Source organism: Poecilia reticulata, chromosome 2 (genome assembly GCF_904066995.2).
Source record: "Poecilia reticulata chromosome 2, P_reticulata-male-v2, whole genome shotgun sequence".
Lineage (NCBI taxonomy): Eukaryota > Metazoa > Chordata > Actinopteri > Cyprinodontiformes > Poeciliidae > Poecilia > Poecilia reticulata.
Genome location: NC_088831.1, coordinates 9,932,747 through 9,955,472, shown reverse-complemented (window position 1 = coordinate 9,955,472; position 22,726 = coordinate 9,932,747). Strand labels below are relative to the sequence as shown.

General features: G+C 39.6%; 1 protein-coding gene across 2 annotated transcripts in view; it reads right to left on the bottom strand.

Moving 5' to 3' along the window:
- Positions 1–22,726, bottom strand: part of LOC103476105 (gamma-aminobutyric acid receptor subunit gamma-3-like) — an 86,296-nt gene that overhangs the window by 10,389 nt on the left and 53,181 nt on the right. For both annotated transcript variants that reach the window (XM_008428206.3, XM_081616962.1), the window contains 2 exons: positions 17,511–17,648; positions 8,768–8,920 (listed from right to left, as the gene is read on the bottom strand). In XM_008428206.3, coding sequence (XP_008426428.1) covers positions 8,768–8,920; positions 17,511–17,648 — 291 coding nt within the window. The remainder of the gene's footprint in view (positions 1–8,767; positions 8,921–17,510; positions 17,649–22,726) is intronic.

Genomic DNA, 22,726 nt, shown 5'->3' with positions numbered 1-22,726 from the left:
ATGTTTAAGTAAGCAACCTGGTAAATGTACAACCCTCTTTTCAGATACTTCATCATCTCAGATCTGACTGCAGTTCTCCGCAAAATCATCACTGAAACAAAACTTGGCCTCACATGTCTTCACTATCTGCCGGCTGTCTGCTTCCTTAAATCAGGGTCAGGAGTTTTCTTTGTTCACTTTAGGTTCATTTGGTAGAAACTGCCACTACATGATACCATAGCAACCGAGTGATTCCTGCCTGTGCAAGCGATATGAAACACTCTCACATCTATAGTCAAAACAAGAGCCGACACATGGAAGTGAGAAAAGCTGCATTGCATATGGCTGGAAAAAGCAAGCATGCAACAGAGATAAACAACAGTTTGATTCCAGCAACAAGAAGGAACAGGTTTTCTGTGTTTTAATCAAACGACTGCGTTTCTCCAAAGTCCACAGACCCTGCTGTCCCTGCAGTGAATGTAGGGGAATAATTCAACTGGAGGTTGTAAAATGATGCGACTAGTTTCGAATGCCAGACGCTGACCTTTGTTTAGTGTCCAGGTGTACAGCTGGGGTACCAGACCACACACTTTCTATAAATAGTGCAGAGGAGAACCAGCAAAGGACCAGGAGCCGGGTCACAACACCGCACATTTTCTCAAACGAGTGCTTGTAGATAGAACTACATGTTTTACTTTAGAATAAAACAGGATTAAAATCCAGAACAGTTGGCATTATTGAAATAAATAGGCATGTTATTTCAAGTGAAATTAAACTTTGATTTGCTAAATCCAGTTAAAAATGTGAAGGTTTCCTGGATACAAACATTCAGATAACCAACAGGATAATTGGTACAAGAACTGGAGCTAAAACATGAAGTTTCCACTGTGAAAATATATTTTTAACTCTTAAAGCTGGTGTACAACCGGCATCATCTCAGCTCAGAATGAATTTAGCATCTATTTATCATTATGTAGTTGAAATATCTACACAAAATGAGTTTTGGGGACAGATCACACTAATGCGAGTGTATATGTTTGGATTGGAGTTATGCTGCACTCGTATCTATTAGGCAGGAAAAGCACCAAGCATGATACACTGCAACAAGCTCCTTGTTTGTTTAATGTAATTATGCTGATGTTTTCATATTAATGTGCTGGTGATTAAGGTTAAAATGCAACCAATGGCAACTCCAATCTGATCTGATTAAGTGTGTTTTGTACGCACTTTAGCGGCTGTGGCTTCAAACCACGTCCCATTCACATAATCAGTCTGACGGCCCTGTAGGAGCGCCCTCTGACCAAAGAGCCACTCTACTGCCTGAAGCGTAATTTGTTTTCTCAGTTGTGTAATATATGATGGTCAGAGTGCTCCTCTCAACTGCTTAAACTCAAATTTACAGAGAACCTTACAGCAGTTTTAAGCATGATAAATTCTGATGTTTTGTCAATTTATGCACTAAAATTTCAGTGTTTTTCTTAATTGTGATTTTATCTTGATACATTTAAGGAGAAGGAAAACAATACATGTTTTGAAATGGAAATAAATTTTAAAGTGTGATGTGCATTTGTAGTCAAGGTCCCAAAATAAAATCCAGGACAACATTTTGTTTGCAGTTTGCCACATTAGACCTGAGCTCTTGGCCAAAAGAGATCAAAATTTAACTTTAGGTCTAGTCAAAGTTCAGAAATAAATCCAACTGGGAGTGTGGGGCAAGGACTTAAAAACTGATATTCTAAGAAGTTATTTCCCACCTCCTCACAGTTATGCCTCCCCTTTTAGCTTTGATTTGAAGTGAACAAGTGGATGTGAATATTTCTTCCGCTGAAGCTCTCGTGATGAACATTTTCAACTTTACCGCCAAGAAACACATAGACCTTAACAAGCATTTTGTGTTAAAGGTAACTTGGACAAACTGCTTTTTAACCATTTGGTTTTGTCTTGAGTTTTGTTTATAGTTTCCATTGTTTATTTTTCTACTGTTTTTGTGACTGGAAAGTATTTTTCAGGTTGATGAAATGTGGCCACAGTCTGTAATTGAGACTGCCAAAGGAAAAACAATAGAATCAGCTGCTTTAGGAGATATCCAAAAATGAGAAATGTCCATGTTGTTGTGACAAATCCTCTGCTTGTATGAATAATGACTCTTCTCTATTGGGAGCAACAGAGGAAAAAAGGCACAACGTGTGCAGAAGGTAGAGGCTGTGATGGATGGATGAGCCAACAAAACGCTGGAAACCAGGGTTTGTTTTAGCCATGCCTTACACTAACCACCACCTGTCTGACTGCAACAATGCTAGCCTGCTGTGAGGAAAAGTTCCCCCTCACAGATTTCATCTGTTTTGCTTTTTTAGTCCCACAATGAAAGCTGGTATATAAAATAGCATTTTTAATGATAATTTTTTTTATCTCCATGTGGGAAAAAGTAACTGATGAATCACAGTTTTTGGAAAGCTGACCTGAATTTCACTAAATCCACCCAGGCTGATTCACAGCATCTTTCATTGGAGCTTTGTGAACAAAAAAGTAGGCTAAAAAAACAACAACAACAACAACACATCATCCCCTGATCCAAAGATGGCAGTCCTGGTTATGTCTGGTGTGAAACTTAAAGTATTTCTTCAGAAAAGAACACTTCATAGTCTTGTTGGTGGTAATATGACAATCTGAAGTTGGCACACACAGAACAATTATCCAAAAGCATACTAGCAAGTCCATGGCTTACAAAAGTGAGTGGTCTAGTCAAAGGTGCACATTAGATCTGATTGAGACATGCTAACAAGACTGATTCTCAGAAACTAGCACATAAAAAGAGAGTTGTTTCCTCCCAGGTTGGTAGCAAACTGTTAAGATGTAGAGAAAAACACATTATAGTCAGGTTTGTTTGAATGAAATAATGTAAAAACTGCTTTTTGTATTGACCCATAATGTATTTCGGAAACAAAATCTGGAAGACGGTAAATACTTTACGTATGTTTTCAACTGCAACTATTGTATTCCTGATGCAAAGTTCTGGTAAATCCAATAAATTGGATTTATTACCTCTATGTAGACTGCCAGTAATGACAGCAGTGGTACCGTCCAAACAAGTGGTTTCAAATTAACAAGCCCACAAAGGAAGTGTTGCCATTTGCAACCTGGAAAATTGTCATCAAGCTGCCATCCCATAATGAGTTCTTAGCAATCTACCATTGGTTTCTCAGTCTCAGTTAGAAAAGAAAACCCTGACAATTTCTCCAGCGGAGAAAAAAAGAATCAGACATTCTCACACCTTGTCAGAAACCTTCATTGTGATGGGTTTAAATCCTGCTGGCGCTTCAGCCAGACTTTCAGAAGTGTCATGCTAGCAACAGCTATTGTAGCCTCAGGCTGCTAGCCTCAAGCTGAGATGAGAGGGCCACAAAGTTCTGCTCCGCTCACTTCTTTCCAACTCCCCACAGATTCCCTTTTCCCTTCCAATCTTACAGTCTTTAGTCACAACCGATGCTTGAGGCATTTTATCAGATTTTGCACGGCTTCCTCTGGAGACGCAAAAAGGCTCAACTATTTCCTTCCACATAGAATTTGACAACACCTGTAGACAGGCTTAGTGGGAGAGATGCTTCTCAAATGCAAGTTGCTATAGAAACTATCGTTTATCACATGATCAGTAGTAAAACTAATTTACTCACTGAGGCTTTGTGTTCTCGAATTTCTCAGCATTGCTTGGCCTGTAGTGTTAAAGGCTTGGTATTTTTAGGTCTTTAAGTCGCAGCATTCACCTGCTTTGCTGAAGGAATCAAAGGTTTGATTTGATGATTCTCTTCCTCTCTTACTTTATTGCTAACGCTAACCCTGCTCAACTACTTTGTTGGTTATGCCTTGATAGTGGGAACTTCTTGTCTTCAGAACCACAGAGATTTACACCACGAAGATCCTCAACTGGGTTGAGTTTTCTTCACATCTATGTGATGACCGTTGGGTCAGTCAGCAGAAGATCAACCTAAAGCATATGGTTAAATGAACAGTCAAAGCAGAACCAATCTTTTTTAATGGCTGCCTCAGTCTCCAGAACTAAATCCAGCAGAGAACGTAGGTTGGGCTGGAGAGAAGAGAAACCAGGACTCAGGACAATCTAGAGTAAAGGTCTCAAACTCCAAACTTTTCAGAGGTTTCTGCTTTAACTCGCCTCTGAGGTCTCTGAGGTCTGTGAGAGCTCAGACATTTTATTGAGCGTTAGTCAAGGGAAGCAGCTACAAGATTCTTTGAGTGATGACGTTTTACTGCAAAAAAGTATGACTTCTAATAATTAGGCTGAAAGCAGTACATGTGCTTGAATTACAAACTGGATCTTTCGACAAACTAAAGTGTTTTACTGCAGTAAAGGATAACTTTATTTTGAGGCTTTCTACTATTCTCTAGTGGAAGCTGCCAGTGAATTTGTATGCAGAATCTATGTGGTCTTATCCACCTCAGGAAACACCCTTAACCTTCAAAGGTCACGCTTTCTAAAAATTGCCCTGTTATAGATCCTTTGTTTGACTGCTTTGGGGGCATTTTTCTGCCACAGTAATTTGATTCCTCAGACCTCTGCATTAAATATGTTTCCATCAGTGACATGTGGTAGAATCTGAGCAGAATCTGAGTTGGCTGTACGTGGGGATGGGGATGGAGGCTGTGGGTGTACAGTCCTTTTTAAAGGAGCCATTATTCCTCGCATGTCTGGGAGAGCTCCAGGCTTTGGCTGGGTGTGTGTGTGTGTGTGTGTAATGTAAATGTCATCACCGAGGGGTAAGGATGCTACTCTCTACAGACCGCTGCATGACTGGACATTTGTTTTGATTGCCCAGACGCGTCTGCAGACTTGTTTGGTTTCAGTGGAAATGCTCATCCATAGTCAATTCTCTGGAACACCGAATCTGGACGGAAAGTGTAAAAAGTACGACAAACTAGCAGTTTTTTTTTTTTTTTAAAGTTTCACTTTTTGTTGAACTATTAGCAAATTCTGGCAGCATAAAAATAAATCCATTTGTGCTATAAATGCTGGGATGAAGCTCTTTTTGGTGAGCGGTCATGTTGACGTTGAGCAACACAGTGATTACCCTGGATGAGCATGATGGATGTTACCTCCAGCTCCTATTAATTCCAGCGCTGCAGTCTATTTTACACTGTAAAGCCCCAGATTCTTGAAACCTGCCTCCGGGCGCCTTTACTTCCCATCATCGGAGTTCAAATCTCTGCCAGCATCCATATGAGCTGCAGAGATTGGGGTCTAATAGGAGTCATCCGCAGCTGAAACCTCTAACTTCCATGTTGTCCGAGCGCTCTGGCGCTATAGGAGTACCCGGTGAGTGGCAGTGCAGAGTTTGGCTTGTTTGGGGTTGAGGTGAAGCTGCTTTCCTTCAGATTTAACCTCCCTCATTGTGACATTTCTTCCTGCTGCCATGTGCCAGAGGTCTGATTGTTTTTAGCTCTTTTTCTTCCTCTTACCTGTCCGGTTTCTTTTCAGCCTTGGTCTCAGGCTGACAGTGGGGGCCGGTGGACAAAAGAGAGGGGCGGGGGGCGCTAAATGACTTTCTGTTGTTCAGTTGAAGGTGGACGTTTATCAGGACAAGGGGGGTGCTTGTTTCACCGCGCTACCTGTTGAGAGGAATGTCACAAGGATTTTCCTCACCACCCACAGGCCGCTGGTTACCAGCTGATGGAACAATTAGCTGATTTGCAAAGGTGTAGACATGGCAACCAAAAATGTCCATGTATTTTATTAAGATTTTACGTGCTCATTGAAGGTTAAAGGAAAATTATTAATAATGGTCAAGCCAGATTGCTAAAACTCAGGCTGGAAACTGTACAGGTACATCTAACAAATGTAGATCATGGAAAAGTTCAATGTTTTTGTCACTCATTTCAGAAGCTTCGTCATGCAGAGTGAAATATTTTAAATGTTAAATCTGTGTATTCTTGACGAAGGATTACAGATGATGGAAATCCATTGCATCATTCTAATTTTCTGAGACACTGAACTTTGGTTTTTATTATGTGTAACTATCAAAAATATAAGAAATAAAAGCATGGATTACTTCACTCTGTAATAAATCTAATGTGAGTTTTACTTCTGAAATGAGTGACAAAATGTGGAACTTTTTAATGATATTCACATTTTTCAGATGTACCTTTATATGAGCATCACCTGAAATCTTGCAACAAATCCCCCACCTCAACTTTGACTAGGCCATCCTAACAGGATGTGCTTTGATTTAAACTCTTCAGGTTGGGTAGTTGTAGTATGTCCTGCATATAAGGCAATACATCTTCCCATAAACTCTGACCAGCTTTGCTGTCCCTGTTGGAAATAAAAACATCTCTAAAGCAAGATGCTGCCACTGCCATGTGTCCTGTACGCAAAAAAAAAAAATGATTTAATCCGAGGCCTTCACTGACAATTTTGGTATTAAAGAAAAATCCTCCCCATTACAGGACATTCCTTCATTTTCCACAAACAAACTCTGAAAAAAAGCAGTGGGATGCCGCATCTCCTGATCTAATCTGCTCCGCGCTGTTTTGATGTTCAGCTGTCATCGTGTCGACCTTTATCAGGCTGAGAGTAAGAAGCAAGCTGAGCCGAACACAATCTCTTATTATGATCAGCTTTCATTAGTGGCACGAGAGGAGAGGCTCCTTTGGCCTGACGCATGCTTGAGTAATAACACTCGCTTACTACTGAATTCAATACAACACGAGACGAACTGATTGTTTGACTGTGAAGTTTTTTTGTCTGGTTTGATAGCGAATAGTGATGGACAGAAGTCCAATAAAGCTTTTTTTTATTACTGCAGAGCCATTCCAGATGACCCTGGGTGATACCGGCCAGCTGATGAAGGGCAGCAGGGACTTAGAGGAATTAAAGCACTTTAGGAGTGCAGTGCGGGGCCTCAAAGCTGGTCACAGCCAAGATGATGGTGGTAGGAGATACTTTAGACTCAGCACTGAGGTCAAGAGTGGAAAACTTGACTGGCTAAAGTTAGTAAGTTTGTCTAAACTCATTTAGCAAGTACAACTGAAGTAGTTAGCTCTCTGGGATTTAACCGCTAAGGTGTTTGACCAAAAACTAAATGAGAAATTGAGTTATTACTAACAAAGTAGTCCAATATAGAATGTATGCTATTTGCTGATTAACAAATATCAAATCAGTCAGATTTAGAGACGTGGTGAGGATCATGTATGGCGACCTACTATGAGAGTCTCTGATGTAGAGGCGACCCGTTAGCCTTCTGGTCAATCAGAAGCCTCAATGGGAAAACAACTTCAGTGTGTTTATGCCTGGCATAATGGTATAATATATCATAGTACAGTATAGTGCTTACAAACCATTTTTTAAAATAAAGTTTCCGGTAAAAAGAAAGTACAACTTATGGGTGACCAGCCTAGGCGTGCTAGTAGCCAGCATATCCAATGCTAATGGTCGGGAGAGGAAAATGCGCCATCGTCCTCCTACCACTACTAGTTGTCTTAATCTTTCTCCATATTTCTGCCAGTAGTAACATTCAGTTTTAATCATGTGATGTGAAAAGTGTTTCCAGTGCATTTTTGCAAAAAAAAAAAAAAAAAACATTTTATCAAAAAAAATATGAGGCTTTTTCAAAATGCTGTGCAATTATACAGTCAATGGAAATGCAGCTGGAGTTTGTACTCTGCCCAAGTACTGATGCTGATCATGTCGATTCCTGGCAACGTGCAACACTTGCTGCAGCTTTGGAGATTCATCACAACTTTCACAATCTATCTTTCTTAAATTCTTACACTGATCCATTCTTCCACCTTCTGACACATCAACTATGAAGACGAATGTGCACTGGCGTGTGGCATGATGAGGAGACAATCAGTGGTAATAAACCAGTCAGTGGTCATAATCTAATGCCTAATTAGTATTCTGTGAAATTAATGCAAAATCTCAAACTCTAATTGACTTTCTTTCTAAATGAAGTTAAATGAAATCAATGCATTCACATCCAGCAAGAACTAGCATTTCCTTGAGCTTTTTAGATTTGCATTTCTGTTGAGTTTTATGAGATAACTGTTTAATTTTGCCCATTAATCAGATCAGTATTTAACTTGTCAGGGTATTGATGTTTTTTTTTTAGGTCTGTCTTTAAGGGAGACTTTTAAGAAACATCACTTTCCTCACTTGAGAGCATATATTTTAGTGTCTGAAGTGACGACTACCTCAAAAACTCTAAAAATACACAACCCTTCCACTTTGTTTCAGGCTTCCAAGGTCTGAAAATATCTCAGTCAGCCAGTAGGATTTGAAGGGGATTGGTACATCACAGGGTAAGCGCAGAGCGGATAGATCCAGTCCTCCCATCTTTATCCCCACCCAACTTCAACCTCAAAGCAAACTTTCTTCTCTGCGATCAAGAAATGTGATGAAAATGTTTCAGCTTTGCTTAGTAATTAAAATAATTTTTTCATATTTTACTAGAATAGAACTGCCAGTTGAGTGAATGGTTAAATGTATGCTGTAATGCTTGACTATTTTTAACTTCATGCCTCGAAGGAAATGACTCTAAGACCTACCAGTCAGAAAAGAGAAGTGAAGAGACTGAAAATAGTCAGATATTAAAGAAACCAGGGAAATATTTTACTTGAAATATCAACAAATGTAAAAATTCATCTATTTTTTTTTAAATATGCCACATTATCTGGAATGAAGTCACAGATAAAGGTGTGACTCATACATATTTGTTTTTTCCTTTGGATCATATCCACATACGTATGTTTCACTTTCACAACTCTTGAAGTTGCCTACCTAGTGTGGTCCTGGCCGGCGTGGCGTCGCTTTTGATCCAGAATGAAACCCAGGAGAGAACCACGGTGAGAATACAGGGGATGTAGGTCTGGATAGTGAAGTAGCCCATCCGTCTGCTCAGGTCAAAGTAAACCGTCATCAGCACATAGTCACCTGAAACAGACATGATCTCATCAGCCAAGTTAATTAGAGAACCTTCTTTTGCTAAACTTCAGAGAAATCAGTCGTAGCTTGCAAATCTGCTCAAGTTAGAGAGATCTGCTCAGTCTTTGATGGACGGGAATTGTTTATAATTCCTTATAATCTTCATCAAAAGGCATGGCAGGCAGGCAGAGTGGGAAAGACAAGGACAGGAGATGGAAAGTAGATAAGTCCAGAGACAGAAGGAGAGACGGTATCTGCCCGTCACTCTGCTGTCTTCATAGACGTGTTAATTGGCTGCGAGTAGAAGATACTGAGCTCCATTTCATGGAAACTGTTGCTTTGAAACCAATAAAGGTGTACGCATTAAAGTACATCTTACAACATAAGTAGAGGTCATTTTTTAACAAATCTGCCAGAACTTGTTGGAAACGCTGAATAAAGGAAGCAGAGGATGACCTTTTGTCTGAAAAATTGCAGGTGCACATAAGAAAATAAGAAAGCGTCGTCCTCCCTGTTGCAGGTTTGTTCAAGTTTATTATTATTCGGTGATTATGTCTTTTGTGTGTAAGAAAATGGTGGCTTTAATCAGTTTTTATTCATACAGCTGGATCACATTGTGATTACAGGAACTACACACAAACAAATGATGTAATAAAAGGGTTGGTGGTTTCCACTAAACGCCCCAAAGCTGCAGAGGAAAACTTTAATCTTAACATAAAAGTTTGACATCATCAGCATGTTTTTATATTCTGTTACACTAGATAAAATGGTTTCATTAAATTTATTGTTCTCTTCAGGCAATGAGTTAGAATTTAAACCACCTTCTCACATTTCTCTCATCACAACCACAAACCTTAAAAATTAAAATTTTATTGACCGAACCGTTTTAACAAACAATCTTCTGCATAGACCAAAGCCTGTTCATGTCTTCAAATTGCTTAAAGTCTGGGTCTAAATTCAGTTGACAATCTGCGAAAAGATGTTTACAGATTTGCTCTCCATCGACTCGTACTGAGCTACTTCAGCAAGAATGGGCGAAGCTGTCAGTGTCTAGATGTGCAAATTTGCTAGACATTCCCCAGAAGACTTGCAGCTGCAGGGATCTACAAAAACTAATACATTATGCTTGTTTTACACAAAACCTGAATGAAACACTGAGGTTTGTGGCTGTAGCAACACAAAACAAAGGAAAGTTCAATGGCGTGAAACTGTTCTCCGTCTCCGTTTTCCATCATCTCAACACATTTCTTAATTTCACAGTTCCTCTTGAATATTATCAACTACACCAGCAGCAGGAACATTTCTCCACTCCCAGATAAGTTATCTGTAGCCTTAAGGCAGCAGCTTCTGTTTTCTAAGTGTGCATTCTGGCTAACAATCACTGCTTTTGCAGTGTTTGGACAGCAGCTGCCCCTCTGTTTGCACACTTCTCCTGAGCACTTATTAGTCCAAGATGCTTTCAACACGCTCTTCTACCGACTCCGCCGTGCCGTACGGTCGGATCCGCTCTGTTTGGAAGCAGCCGAGAATATTTACAGCAAAACTGCTTCGCTAATGAGCTAAGGACGTGTCAGCTGAGCGGTTCATGAGACAGAACACACACAGTGTGAAGAAGAGGATTTTTACCCAAACCGGGTTTGAACTTTTTAAAATTCACGGTGAACCGAGTTAATCAGCTTGACGTGAACATTTGGTGTCCTCCAGTGTTAAGATTCATCTTGACAACAATCTAAAAACTGGAATAAAACATGAGCTACATTTACTTCTACTAACCGGAGAGATTTTGCAGAGAGAAAAGAATAAATGTGACCATTTCCTCTAACATTTTCCTCTCCCAACCAACCAACTGCTCTATTAGAGAAATTACTCTAGATGGAAGGTTTTGTACTTTATAATAAAACCACTCAGGAACTAGATACCCACACATCTAAGACTAATGTCCATTTCCCTCCTTTGTTCCTACCTCTGCTCTGTGAAGGGGTCATCAGACCTGGAGCAATGACCCTCAAAGCAAAGTGCTGCTCCATTTTTAAGGGTCTTTTACTCTTGTATTGTATAGCTCCATATGGAGTGGCCACTTTACCGCTGAGGGGACATCAAGGAGGTCAGCAGGAGGGGCTGGGCTTGACTACAGCTTTGGATGCATGAGTTCTGGCATAAGCTCTAGAATTTAAACAGAACTATATTATGGTCTGACCACTCCAGGGAAGGTCCACTACTGCTCCAATTTGTCTTTGCTTAATCTTCAGCGTGATTCAACAAGGTCCCAAAACCTTCAAAATGGGGCTGGAACTCTTTACATCTTAAGAAATGTCAATCTTTTCATCTGCTCCTGAATTTCATCAGATAATTGCATCATGTGTTGAGTTTTCTTCTTGATCTTTTGGCCTACTTCATGTTGTGAGACAAGTTCTGTGTACACTGCTTTTTGTATTCACACATTGACTGAGCGGTAACTGACGGTACCAGGAGTGTTTCAGAGGGGGGACTGAAATGACCACACAAATGAGTCTTTTGCATTTTTGGCATGAGTGCTCATCTCTTCCACACACGGTGTGCTTTAATCACGGTTTTCTGGGTTCCGGCTGAGACGCGGAAAGCTTTCAGAAATATGCCGAAACAAAGAACGAGAGAAATCGAAAAGATGTATTACAAGACATGTGACGGAAAGCGAGGGAGTTCCAGGTTTTTCATTAGAGATTCAAGACTCAAAACTCAAGTGGGGACATGTGGAACAAAGAAAGAAAATCATTAATACCTCTTGTTCTTGTATGTAAATTTAGACTTAACTCCCACAGCTTCGAGTGAATTTTCAGTGGGATGAAGAAGCAAAACACCAAAGTCTTTATTATTCCTCACTGGGACGTTTTCAAAGAAGGATCTGCTGAATTGTCCACTCTGTCCTCATTAAAAAATTCCCAATTTGCACGTGTTTATGAAAGATGAAGAGAGAAATCAAGCAGTAGATTGGGAGTGTAGATATTCAGGAAGGAAAGAAACGGAACACTTTTGAAGTTTGTCATGATGTAAATTAATGATAGGTATTTTTAGCAGGGAAACTAATCATCATGCGTGTTCATACGGCACCATGGCAAAGTGAGACAGGAAAAAAGAAAACGAGGTAATAAATGAGAAAATGGCCAATTTTCTTGAACAGCATGAGGTAAATGTGTAGGTTTGCCGTTATTTTTGAGCATCTCTGCAGAAAATTAGTTTGGTGGCATTTTGACAATGCAGCGGGAGAAAATGTGTAATTTGTAATCCTATCAGTGAGGCTCAGGATGAAAGCTCTCAGGCGCCATTTCCTATTGTGATCACAAGCATTTCCTGATTTGAGAATTAATCCTGTTATGGTGAATGTAAAAAGTGGACACACTCCTGTTAAAATGCCACACTTCCAATGTAAACAAACAAAACCATGAAAACTGCTTTGTAGTATCCTGTAGCATTCAAGAGGAAAAACATTTTAAAAAATACAATATCATAAAACGTTTTTGTATTTTTTGAGTGTTTTTTTTAACTTTATTGTAAGCCTTTATTTTATGTAATTTCAAGTACACAGAATGAAGACCCAAAATTGTCTTAAAAAATTTAAATACAAGATCAATTAAAAATATTTTCTGCTGACTGTAGTCTTCAGATAACATAATGGATAAACACCAGCCGATGACATAACCCTCCAATCATCACCGTACCTTTGTCCAACCACACCTTTTCCTTCCACTCAACTTTCTATGAATACGCTTGCGTACAGCACTGTCTGAACAACCAACTTCTTTAACAATGAGCCGACTGACCCCAATTGAGATAATCTAGAGGCTCAGGAAATGTTTCCCATGTTTTGAGTTAATTAGCTGTTTGGATTGTGACACCAGGAGCCTAAAATATTTAACATTTTCACAATATTTGAGACTGAAAGGTACGATACAGATCTATTTTACATTACAGTGATCCCTCGTTTTTCGCGGGGGTTGCATTCCGAAAATAACCCGCGATAAGTGAAATCCACGAAGTAGTTACCTTTAGTTTTTACAATTATTATACAGCTTAATTAAATACTCAACATCAGTGGTCCCCAAACTACGGCCCCGCGGGCCGGATCCGGCCCGCCTCCACATTTGGTCCGGCCCCCTGAACAATACCAGAAAGCATTCAGATTTGTTTTCATTTACCGTATTTTCCGGACTTTAAGCCGTTTATATGTGGATTTTTCTTCAACCACCAGGGGGCTCTTTAGCAGGAAGTGAATCATTGGAAGTCTGGTTACTTGCGCGCCAACACTGAGCCCACAAGCAGCAAAATGAGTAAGAAACAGATCAGATGTCTTTGGAAAGTTTCTTTGCAAAGGGGAAAAGACCCAGAGAAGAGACAGGAGAATGGATTTATCCAGGACCGGTAGGTGAGTCCCACATTACAAGCCCGCTCTGCGTAACATGCGGCGACAGGCTGCTGATGAGGCAATGAAGCTTCAAGCTGTTTCACCACGTAGAGACCAAGCAGGCTGTGGATACAAGCAACACTTCAGGTGTTATTGTCTCCCATCACTCCCAGATGGGACTGTCTGGTTGCAGAGAAACAAGCTCAGGGCTCCTATTAGTCATTATCGTGAGTTAAAATTTTCACGAAAGTAAAATGTTCGATTTTGTGGCGCTTCTGTTATTTTGAAGGATATATAAACGTTACTCCGGGGATTCCCCTGGAGGAGCTGGAAGAAGTGGGTGGGGAGAGGGAAGTCTGGGCCTCCCTTCTGAAGCTGCTGCCCCTGCAACCCGACCCCGGATAAGCGGAAGAAAATGGATGGATGGATGGATGGATGGATGGATGGATGGATGGATATAGACGTTACCATAGCGACAAGAGTCAGAGCGTTTGGGCTGCGGTCAAGAGGAGATGATAGAGCTTGTGAGTCTTAAGTCTGGTTTAGAAGAAAGATACAAGAATGTCGGCCGATTCTCCAAACCTCTGTGACCACAGAGCTGATAAAAGTACAACAGGTTCGATTGGTTCGTGTCTCCAAGGCAGGAGCAACACGAACCGATTGCACTATGATTTGGAGGTGAATGTTTTTTCATAGTTAACATTTTTAACTGAATAAACATAATAAACATATATAATAATTACCTTTACATATGATAATAAACATTTCCACATATGATCTCCGATGTCCATCGGACTCTCAGTTGCGCGATATGTCAGCTGTTTGGGATTCCCCTCTGTTCTGACGTCACTGCGCTTTTTGATTGGCTACCCGTCACATTCAGCAGGTTGTATTCTCGTTACCAGTCAGGAAAAACCCCACAGGCTGCGATAAAAGGGCCAAGACAACCCAAACATGGCATATTCAGTATTTAGTGGGAACACCAACATGCACAATCCTTATCTGACTGTTCATCCCCCCTCCCTGGCCGCAGCAAAATTTCCAAGTCTTGACCGGTCCGCGGTAATAAACAGGTTGGGACCACTGATTTAGCACATGCTAGTAGCAACACTAATGATCAGAACTTTTACTGTTACCGTTTGGAAACTACTGTAATTAGTTCAGTTAAATCTAAGCTTGGCAACTTTTCCTTTCTCAACCCTAATAAATGTGATATTCAATTGACCTGTTATGAATCCGATTTTTTGTGTCCGCCTCCCTCTGCTGCTGCTGCATCGTTGAGGAAAACCTGGAGTGGCAGAGATATCTGCATGTATGTTCACTGGCAAAAAAAACAAACAAAAAAAAAAACTTTGGGGTTGTGGTTTACAGTCCAGTGCGGCTCATAGTTCGGAATGAGCCGTCTGTATACAGACTATAATCCTTCCTGTATTTTTCTGTGAAGAACCCAGAGAGGTTTATTTGGTTATTATTTATTTCCTGACTTGTTCTGTGAAGAACCCAGAGAATGCTATTTGATTGTGCTTTCTGGAAAACAATATATTTCGACATTTAGGCACTCCTATCGTCACATTTTTTCTGTTACAAACTGACTCCGGACCCCCACCAGAGAAAGGAAAAGTTATGTGGCCCTCACAGGAAAAAGTTTTGGGACCACTGCTCTACATTGAAACCAAAGAAGAAAACCTGTTCATCAATCCGGCCTTAATGTGATCTGGAGTCGTGTCATTAAAGCGTCTCCTCCACCCTGCCCCGCGAGACTCACAGCTGTATCTACGGCAGAGCGATGGATTTCATCAAGCGAGCCTCCGGTCGGTTTTGCGCTGCCTCTGGCCACAGATTTTTCCAGCAGGCCTTCAAAGTTTTCAGCTTTCATCTCCTGAATGGCCAATCTGTATTACTTATATTTAAATACCGTAACGTTATTGGCACACAGGTAGAGAAGGAGTTCAGAGACTATTTAGCCAACCAGAACGCGAGACTGCGAAAGGTGATCCGCGTTATAGCGAGGGATCACTGTATAGGTGAAAAAGAAGTTGTAGCTGAACTTATGTCTGCATTACAGAAATCTGTCTTTTAAAGAGGTTGTGTAAGCCTTTAGGATCCACATTAGACCTAAAACTGATGCTCAGTTATCAGTGTGTGTAATGTCGACTGATCTTCTGTTGTAAACAAGTTTTATAACAAACCACCACTACAATTCAGTAAGATTTAGCCAAACAAAATTGAGTTATACAGCTAATTTCCTCTGAGCTCCCCGATAATTCGATGCCACTCCCTGTTATCCGTCTCCTAACTATAATCCTGTTCCTGGAATATTCATGAACAGAGGTTCAGCTGTTAGAAAGCTGAATCAGGTCACATTATGCAGATCTGGGCCCGTCTCTCTGAAGACAAAGCACCGTATGGCACCTACCAGGAGGAATGTGCACCTTCTAAACAAGGTTAAAAGGGGTTAACGATAGGTCTGTGTCCTCTGTCTTTCAATTATTTAAGCCGTCAGAATCGATTTTTATTTTCAAAGGTCATGTATAAAGCATTAAAAATGCATAAAGAGCTTTGTCCACATGTGGGAGCAGCGAGGTTTTACAGTTGTCGTAGATTCAAAGCTACAAAATACTTGAGATAGAAACCATACGGATGAGCAGGAGAGAAGGAGGAGTGAATAATTAAACTTCCTTTTTAATCTTTAATCCTAGTGATTAATGTCAGTGAAAAAACCTATTTGGCCTTATACCCGAGGGGAATACTTATGAGCTTTGAAACTAGTGATATGATTGCATTTATATGCATGGAGCTAATGCTAATGTTAGCTTGTGGAGCTCTGAGGGGGTGAATAGTTCAACGGGAAGATGTCAACATCTGCATTGCAGAATAGAAACAAAAGGAAAACATTGAATGTATTTCTTTTTTTTGTTTGTTTTTGGAAAAGGAAATATTAAAGTTGTGCTGCATGTTTGGGTTCAGTTTCCCTACTCAGTGTTTTGCAGAGCCAACTTTTTCTGTAAATACATCTGCAGCTATTTAGGACTAGATTCAAACATCCAGAGATGCATTTTTTGCCCGCCCGCCCGTCCGTCCATCCATCCATTTTCTTTAAACCCTTGTCCCTTAGTGGGGTCGGGAGGTCTGCTGGTGCCTATCTCCAGCTAATGTTCTGGGCGAGAGGCGGGGTACACCCTGGACAGGTCGCCAGTCTATCGCAGGCATTTTTTGCCCATTCAGAATTAATAAATAGATCCACATTGGTCATATTCATGTGTCTATTTAACACACAAATATGCTTTAGTCTAAAGTACGCTCTAATGCGCTAATAGGAGAGCTAAGCTTTGAAAACATTTAGCACACTTAGCTTCTGATAAGTATTTTTTTTTTTTTTACAAACAGATTCTAAAGTGCTAATTTACTTATGTGTTTCCAGTTGAATAACACTTGACATCTGTCTAGTTTTGGTTATTGAATTTTAAGAACTATAGTTAGACGTTTATGTTCGTGCTCTTATTTTGAAATGAATGAAGACTGTATACACAGTAGTTTTGCTTCCTCTCTTTGATAACGATTTCAAACAAGAAACCGACAAAATAAAACATGGACAGTAAAGAACATATAAACCTAAATACAGTTTCTAAGGCCATAATTTAATGTCAAAATTAAATTGGTGCTCGAGAGCAGATATAATGGTGTATCAGGGGTGTCTGGTTTACATTCAAAATCTAAGTGGAGCGTTGGACGCACTTGACACACGAAAGGCTCAAAATACTCCGAACGCTTCAAATTGCGCTGAGCTAGACGGTCGAAACGCGCCGCAACCGGCACCTCCACACACCTCCACATAGACTTTAAATGTACTCTAGATTCCCCTGATGATGCTCATAACGTGTTTGCTGTGAACGCACTGTAATCTGAACTGAAGTTAGCGCTTTAGTGTTAGCTTCAGCTAAACACCGAGTTGGTGTAGCGATTTAGCGTTAGCAGAACTAATGTCTATAAGTAGTGCTTTTAGTTTTTAGGCAGTGGTTCCCACCACTGCTGTAAGGTTTAATTATTAACATTCTCCTTGAACAGTCATGTCTTGGCAAGCTTACAGTTTCCCCATCCTCTTTTAAGCAGAGATCGTGTTTGTGGGTGGAGCATGATTTATAACATCAGTTTGAGTCATTGTGTGAAGGGACTGACAGCCTCGGAGAGCCTTCCTAGACCCGCTGTTGAACTTTGACCTACCTGCCGTGGTCCTAAGCACGTCCGTCGTGTTCCGGAGCCCCATGAAGTCAAACTGGTAAAGCCTCCAGTATTTCTGGTCTGACGTCTCCACCGAGTTTCGCTTCCACTTGTACACGATCTCATCCCGCGGGTAGCCATCTGCAAACCACACACAGAGCCAGTTAGTTGTGCGCGAGTGTGTTCTGGAGGATAAATGGATAAAGCACAGAAAATACAGGATCGGAATAAAACTTGAAGGCAGGAGAGGCTTTCTGCAGCTATGCAGTTTTTTTTTTGTTGTATGCATGATTTATACCAGAGTTCTGCATGATTTATACAAAATTATAAAGCAGGTTTTCATTGGAGATTCAGTGGAATGCAGACCAACCGAGCAATCAGTCTTAACTTGTTAGCTTGGATTCTGCTGAGGCACACCTTTTGAGAATAAATACTCTATCATGTAATCGAATGTAGCATTTATTTAATTTCAGTGAAATGGCTTCATAGGCTTCCAGCTGAATCTCATTATGCTTTAATGGCAAAACCCTTCAACTTTGAGTCCAATTTTAGGGAAAATAAACTGGCTGGATGATTTTCATAGTGTAAATGTATAAGCATGAGTGACAAACTTGTCACACAAAATCCCTCGAAACATTCAGGATCGACTGGTCAGAAACTGCTCACTTATTAGTTTATTTTCATAGGGACAAATACGTTACAGCTCCAACAGCTTAAGATAATTCACAAAGCCTCTCACTAGTCAGGCGTGTGCTTGTGAAACACAAGAAAATTATACTGTGTTTACAATAGAATTAGACGTCAGGGGAAGAAGAGAAATCACAATGACACAAAAAATGATTCTTTCCCAACTTTTTTAAATACTAATTTAGTTGAACATTATTGCCATCATTTTTCTTCTGGTCTTGCACAATTATCTTGACTGCAGACGGCGTTATCGTCGTGCTACCAGTGTGTCTCTACAGCTACAAAATGTTTCATACCCTCTAAAAGCCCCCTGAAGCAACATGTTCTTTCACAATGCTATAAATTACAGCCTTCTGAGGCCTTGGCTCCAATATTCTCCCTGTCTGCTCTCCACTAACGCCCGCTTGTCTTTCACCGCAAACAAGTGCAGCTAAATGTGAAATTTGGATTCTTTGCCTGCATCTCTTCCATATAATCAAGACTAACACATGATATTATTCCCAATTTTCAACCAGCCCCCAATGATCACACATTCGCAGCTATTTCTAACGTCCCTCTGCAATATTCAGATGACAGGAGTAGAAATGAGTTGTACACAGAACTTATTTCACTGCCTTAAAGAGCAATTTGCCACGTCGGGAAATTACACCCAGTGTAGCGATTTGAAAGCTTTTGTTGCCATCCATACCTCAACAGACGATCGGTATGTTTATTTTTAGTATTAGATGTTATTGGAGTCGCACTGTAATATTAATGTCGTATAACAAACATTAATATTACAGAATTATTATTCTGTAATATTAATAAATATTACTTTGTTATAAATATTGTTTTGTTTGTTATATATTTTGTTATACGACACAGAAGTTGTAAAGAGCCTGAAATAAAAGTGACAGCTTCTGATGGCAGGTCTGTCATAATCCCAGACTGAGAGTTCAGTTCATGTAAAGTCGCCAACATGGCGCCCGTTTCTCTGATTAGTCTGGGTGATTGAGAGGAAGAGGTCACCAGATGGCAGACCATACTCCAGTATGGACCTCCTGCTTCGTGTCTGTTGACAGATTATTATTTGTGTGTAAGGATAATGTAGAACATGGATGAAACTACCATTGTTTGGACTTTAAACAGTTCCTCTTAGTTTTGTGTCTCTAGGAGAGGAGAGGCAGTTGGTGGAATTTATTTGTTCACTAGCCGTGTAGAGAACTGTCATAGCTTCTCATTTTATACAGATGAACAAATATTAGAGATGATATTGTGATGCAATGCAGAGTTGAGAAGTATTTTGCACATCACTTTTTTCTCCACATATAAGGACGTTTAGCTCTGGCAATGCTTTGATGCAAACCAACAGAGTCTTCAACCATAACCCCTAATTCAGGCTTTTGCTTACAAAATGGACTGTACTTGCCTGTACTTGCTTTATGGTGTTATCAGACAAGAAGAGAAAAATACCCCTTTTTATTTCAAGTTTCTTTTGTGCTAACTTGTTCCAGACTTTACTTTTACAGAGTGGAAAATTTTTTCAAGCATTAGAAATAATAGATTAGTGAGGCTGCCTTCCGCTTAAAGGTCAGTTTCTGGAACAACTCTGAACCCATTTCTTTTAACCAAAGTCCTTCTGCTCATAAGACTTTTATAGACTCCCCACTTCAGCAAGACTTTGTGTTCTGTATTCTCTGAAATCAGTCAGAATATGTCCGTCTTTGAGCAAACCCTCAACCTTACAACTTTTTTTTTGCAGACATTTAAAGTTTTATATTGAGAATAAATGTGCAAAAATTCAGTTTCTTTCAATTTAAGAAATTTTCTTCATTTAATAAAAGTGAACTGAATGTAGCATGACAAGGGGACAGTCAGAAGTCACAGTGACTTACAAGTGCTTGGCTTTCCTGTTTGATCTAAGATCACCTGTGCACACAAAAAATTCTCCACTATCTTAAAAGCCTCCCTGTCATCACACCCAGAGCCACTAATTGAAAAATCTTTCCAGTGTTTCACACTGCTTGCATAATGTACTGTCAGGGGTACATCTGCTATGAAAAAAAGAAACCTCAAAATGAATGGGAAAAGATCAGCGAGGCTATCAACACATCCATCAGGTTCATAATGTTCATTCTCAGTAAATGAAACTGAATGTGGCCATTACGGGTCGGCTTGTGATTTGCTTAACGACGAAGAGACGGTGCGATTTAAAAACCTCACATTAGGCTTCAGCTGGATGTTGAAACAGTAACAGTGAAATGCTTCAGCTGCTGGGTGAGAAACAGAGGTCGGTGGTGCAAAAGTATTCACACCTCTCGAATTTTTCCCTTTAATGTTTCGTCACATGAACACGAACGTCGATGTGTTTTATAGGGACTTTGACAGACTGACCATCCTCCACTTTAAAATCAATTTGAAAACCAAGTAGAGGATTAAACAGCCAAAAGGCTCATGTTAGCAAAATATGCTAAAGATTTGATGGCAGATCCACTTTTAACAAAACAACACTATGGAAATGGTTTAGATAAAAAATATGTTTAAGTGACATCCTGAAAAGTCCTCCATCCAATGACTGATTTTTACATAAAATAATGAAGAAAAGAAATGTAATAGTGCATGTATTAATACTGATCTGATACTAAGTACATATAAGGATACAAACAAATTTTAAGTTTGTTTTATATCATTAAATTGCTAAGCCTAAGGTGTGTTTTTTCTTTTTGTTCACACCATGGATAGACTTTGTACAAACTTTATAGGTATCTACAAAATACATTGATTAAATATTAACATGATTTGTGTGCATTTTTCTGAAACAAAGTCTTTGAAGACAATTTCAAGAGGGAATCTGACGCTAAGGTATCGATCTTTTGATGCTAGATAGTGATGCCGGCTCTTTATTGATGTTTTTGGATCGATCCGCCCACCTCTTAAAGAGACAGAACGCAAGACCTGCAGCAGTTAAACGTAGTTATACAAGTTATTCCCTCAATGGGGCTGAAAATAAAGGCACTCCACACTTCTTAGATTTATAATAAAATAAAAAATAAAAAACAATTGAAACCAAGTATTATTTTCCTTCCAGTCTACAAATATTCCACAATTTGTGTTGTTTACTAGGTAAAATCTTAGAGAACTGAAGTTGACAAGTGTAAAAGAGTTAAAGCAGAGTGAATATGTTTACACCATGGAGCAAACCGAGGGCCCTTAATGCCTTCTTCCATCATCCCAGTATGCTCAACTGGTCTCCTCATCTCCTCTTCCTACACAGCAGATCTTCATCTTGCAAACCATCTGCTGCGGATGACATGTGCCATTTCTACGGCAACCGCCAACAGTCGCAAAGCGAAGTGAGCCGTTGTGGAGGAAACGCTTGTTGCTCAGTTTTTGTGCTCTGCAGTGAAGACTAACAGGACGAACAGCTTTGTAAAGGTTAAGACTGGAGAGAAGAGTCTGGAAAGCAGATGAGATTTTCCAAAAGAATTGACTCATTTCTGCAGACATGTCCATCTGCGCCGCCGTCTCAAAAATTATATTCATTCACTCGGAAAGTAAAACGCGGTGGACTTCGCAAAAACAGACACGTAACAGATGTTTGTTGTCGTGAAGAAGAGTCTGCTTCGGTTTGAGACGTCGTTAAACCTTGTTTATTAGAGGAGGAGAGGCTACATCAAAATCAGACGCAGCAAAATTAAACTGATTTTTTTTCTACTTTATAGTTTTTGTTTCAATAATTTAAAAACTGTTCCAGGAAAGTAGTTTGATTTTTATACGTCTGGATGCAAACACTTCCAGCCACAGTCACTAATAGCAGTTCTGTAATATCTGTCTGCATCACTGTGTGAACAAATTAAATATAACTAAATGAAAACTAAATGAACTGCTGCGGGAAGGCATCGATAAACACTGACATCTGATCTGTAGTGATTTGCTCCAAAATAAGGTTTGTAACATGATGAATATTTATTTTTGCTTTATTAAAGTTTTATTTGATTGGGGACAGGACATTGAAGAATAATATTTTTTTAAAGTGTTGATCTGGCACACGGACCTTCGAGCCTAAGGCCAATTTGTAGGCCGAGTCCCTGGTTTGGCTTTTCAGAGGTTTAAATGTTACGATTACCAATACAAATTTATTTAAAAATAACCAATAAAATGTTAGAGAAAAACAACCTCAAAGGATCGTATTAATGAATTTATGCATCAAGGAATTAAAATCCAGATTTCACAAAATGTTTTCTTTAAGCCAATGCTTCACTAGGCACTAAAATAAATATATATTTTTAGGTTTTTTAAAAAATATTTCTTTTGAACTTGATACACACGACTGCCTTCCAGTTGCCATTTTGGTATTTCTATTTCTATAAAATTTCTAGAATTTGTGCTCCGTTTATAAGGAGCTATTTAAAGATTGGTTTTAAAATCACTTTAATGACCTCTTGTGGAACAAGTAGATAAGATGTTCAACTGTTTTTTTTATAAAGAAAAAAAAGTCCCTGTCAACTGAGAACTGTAATTTTTTTTTTTTTACTTATGTCGCATAATTAAAT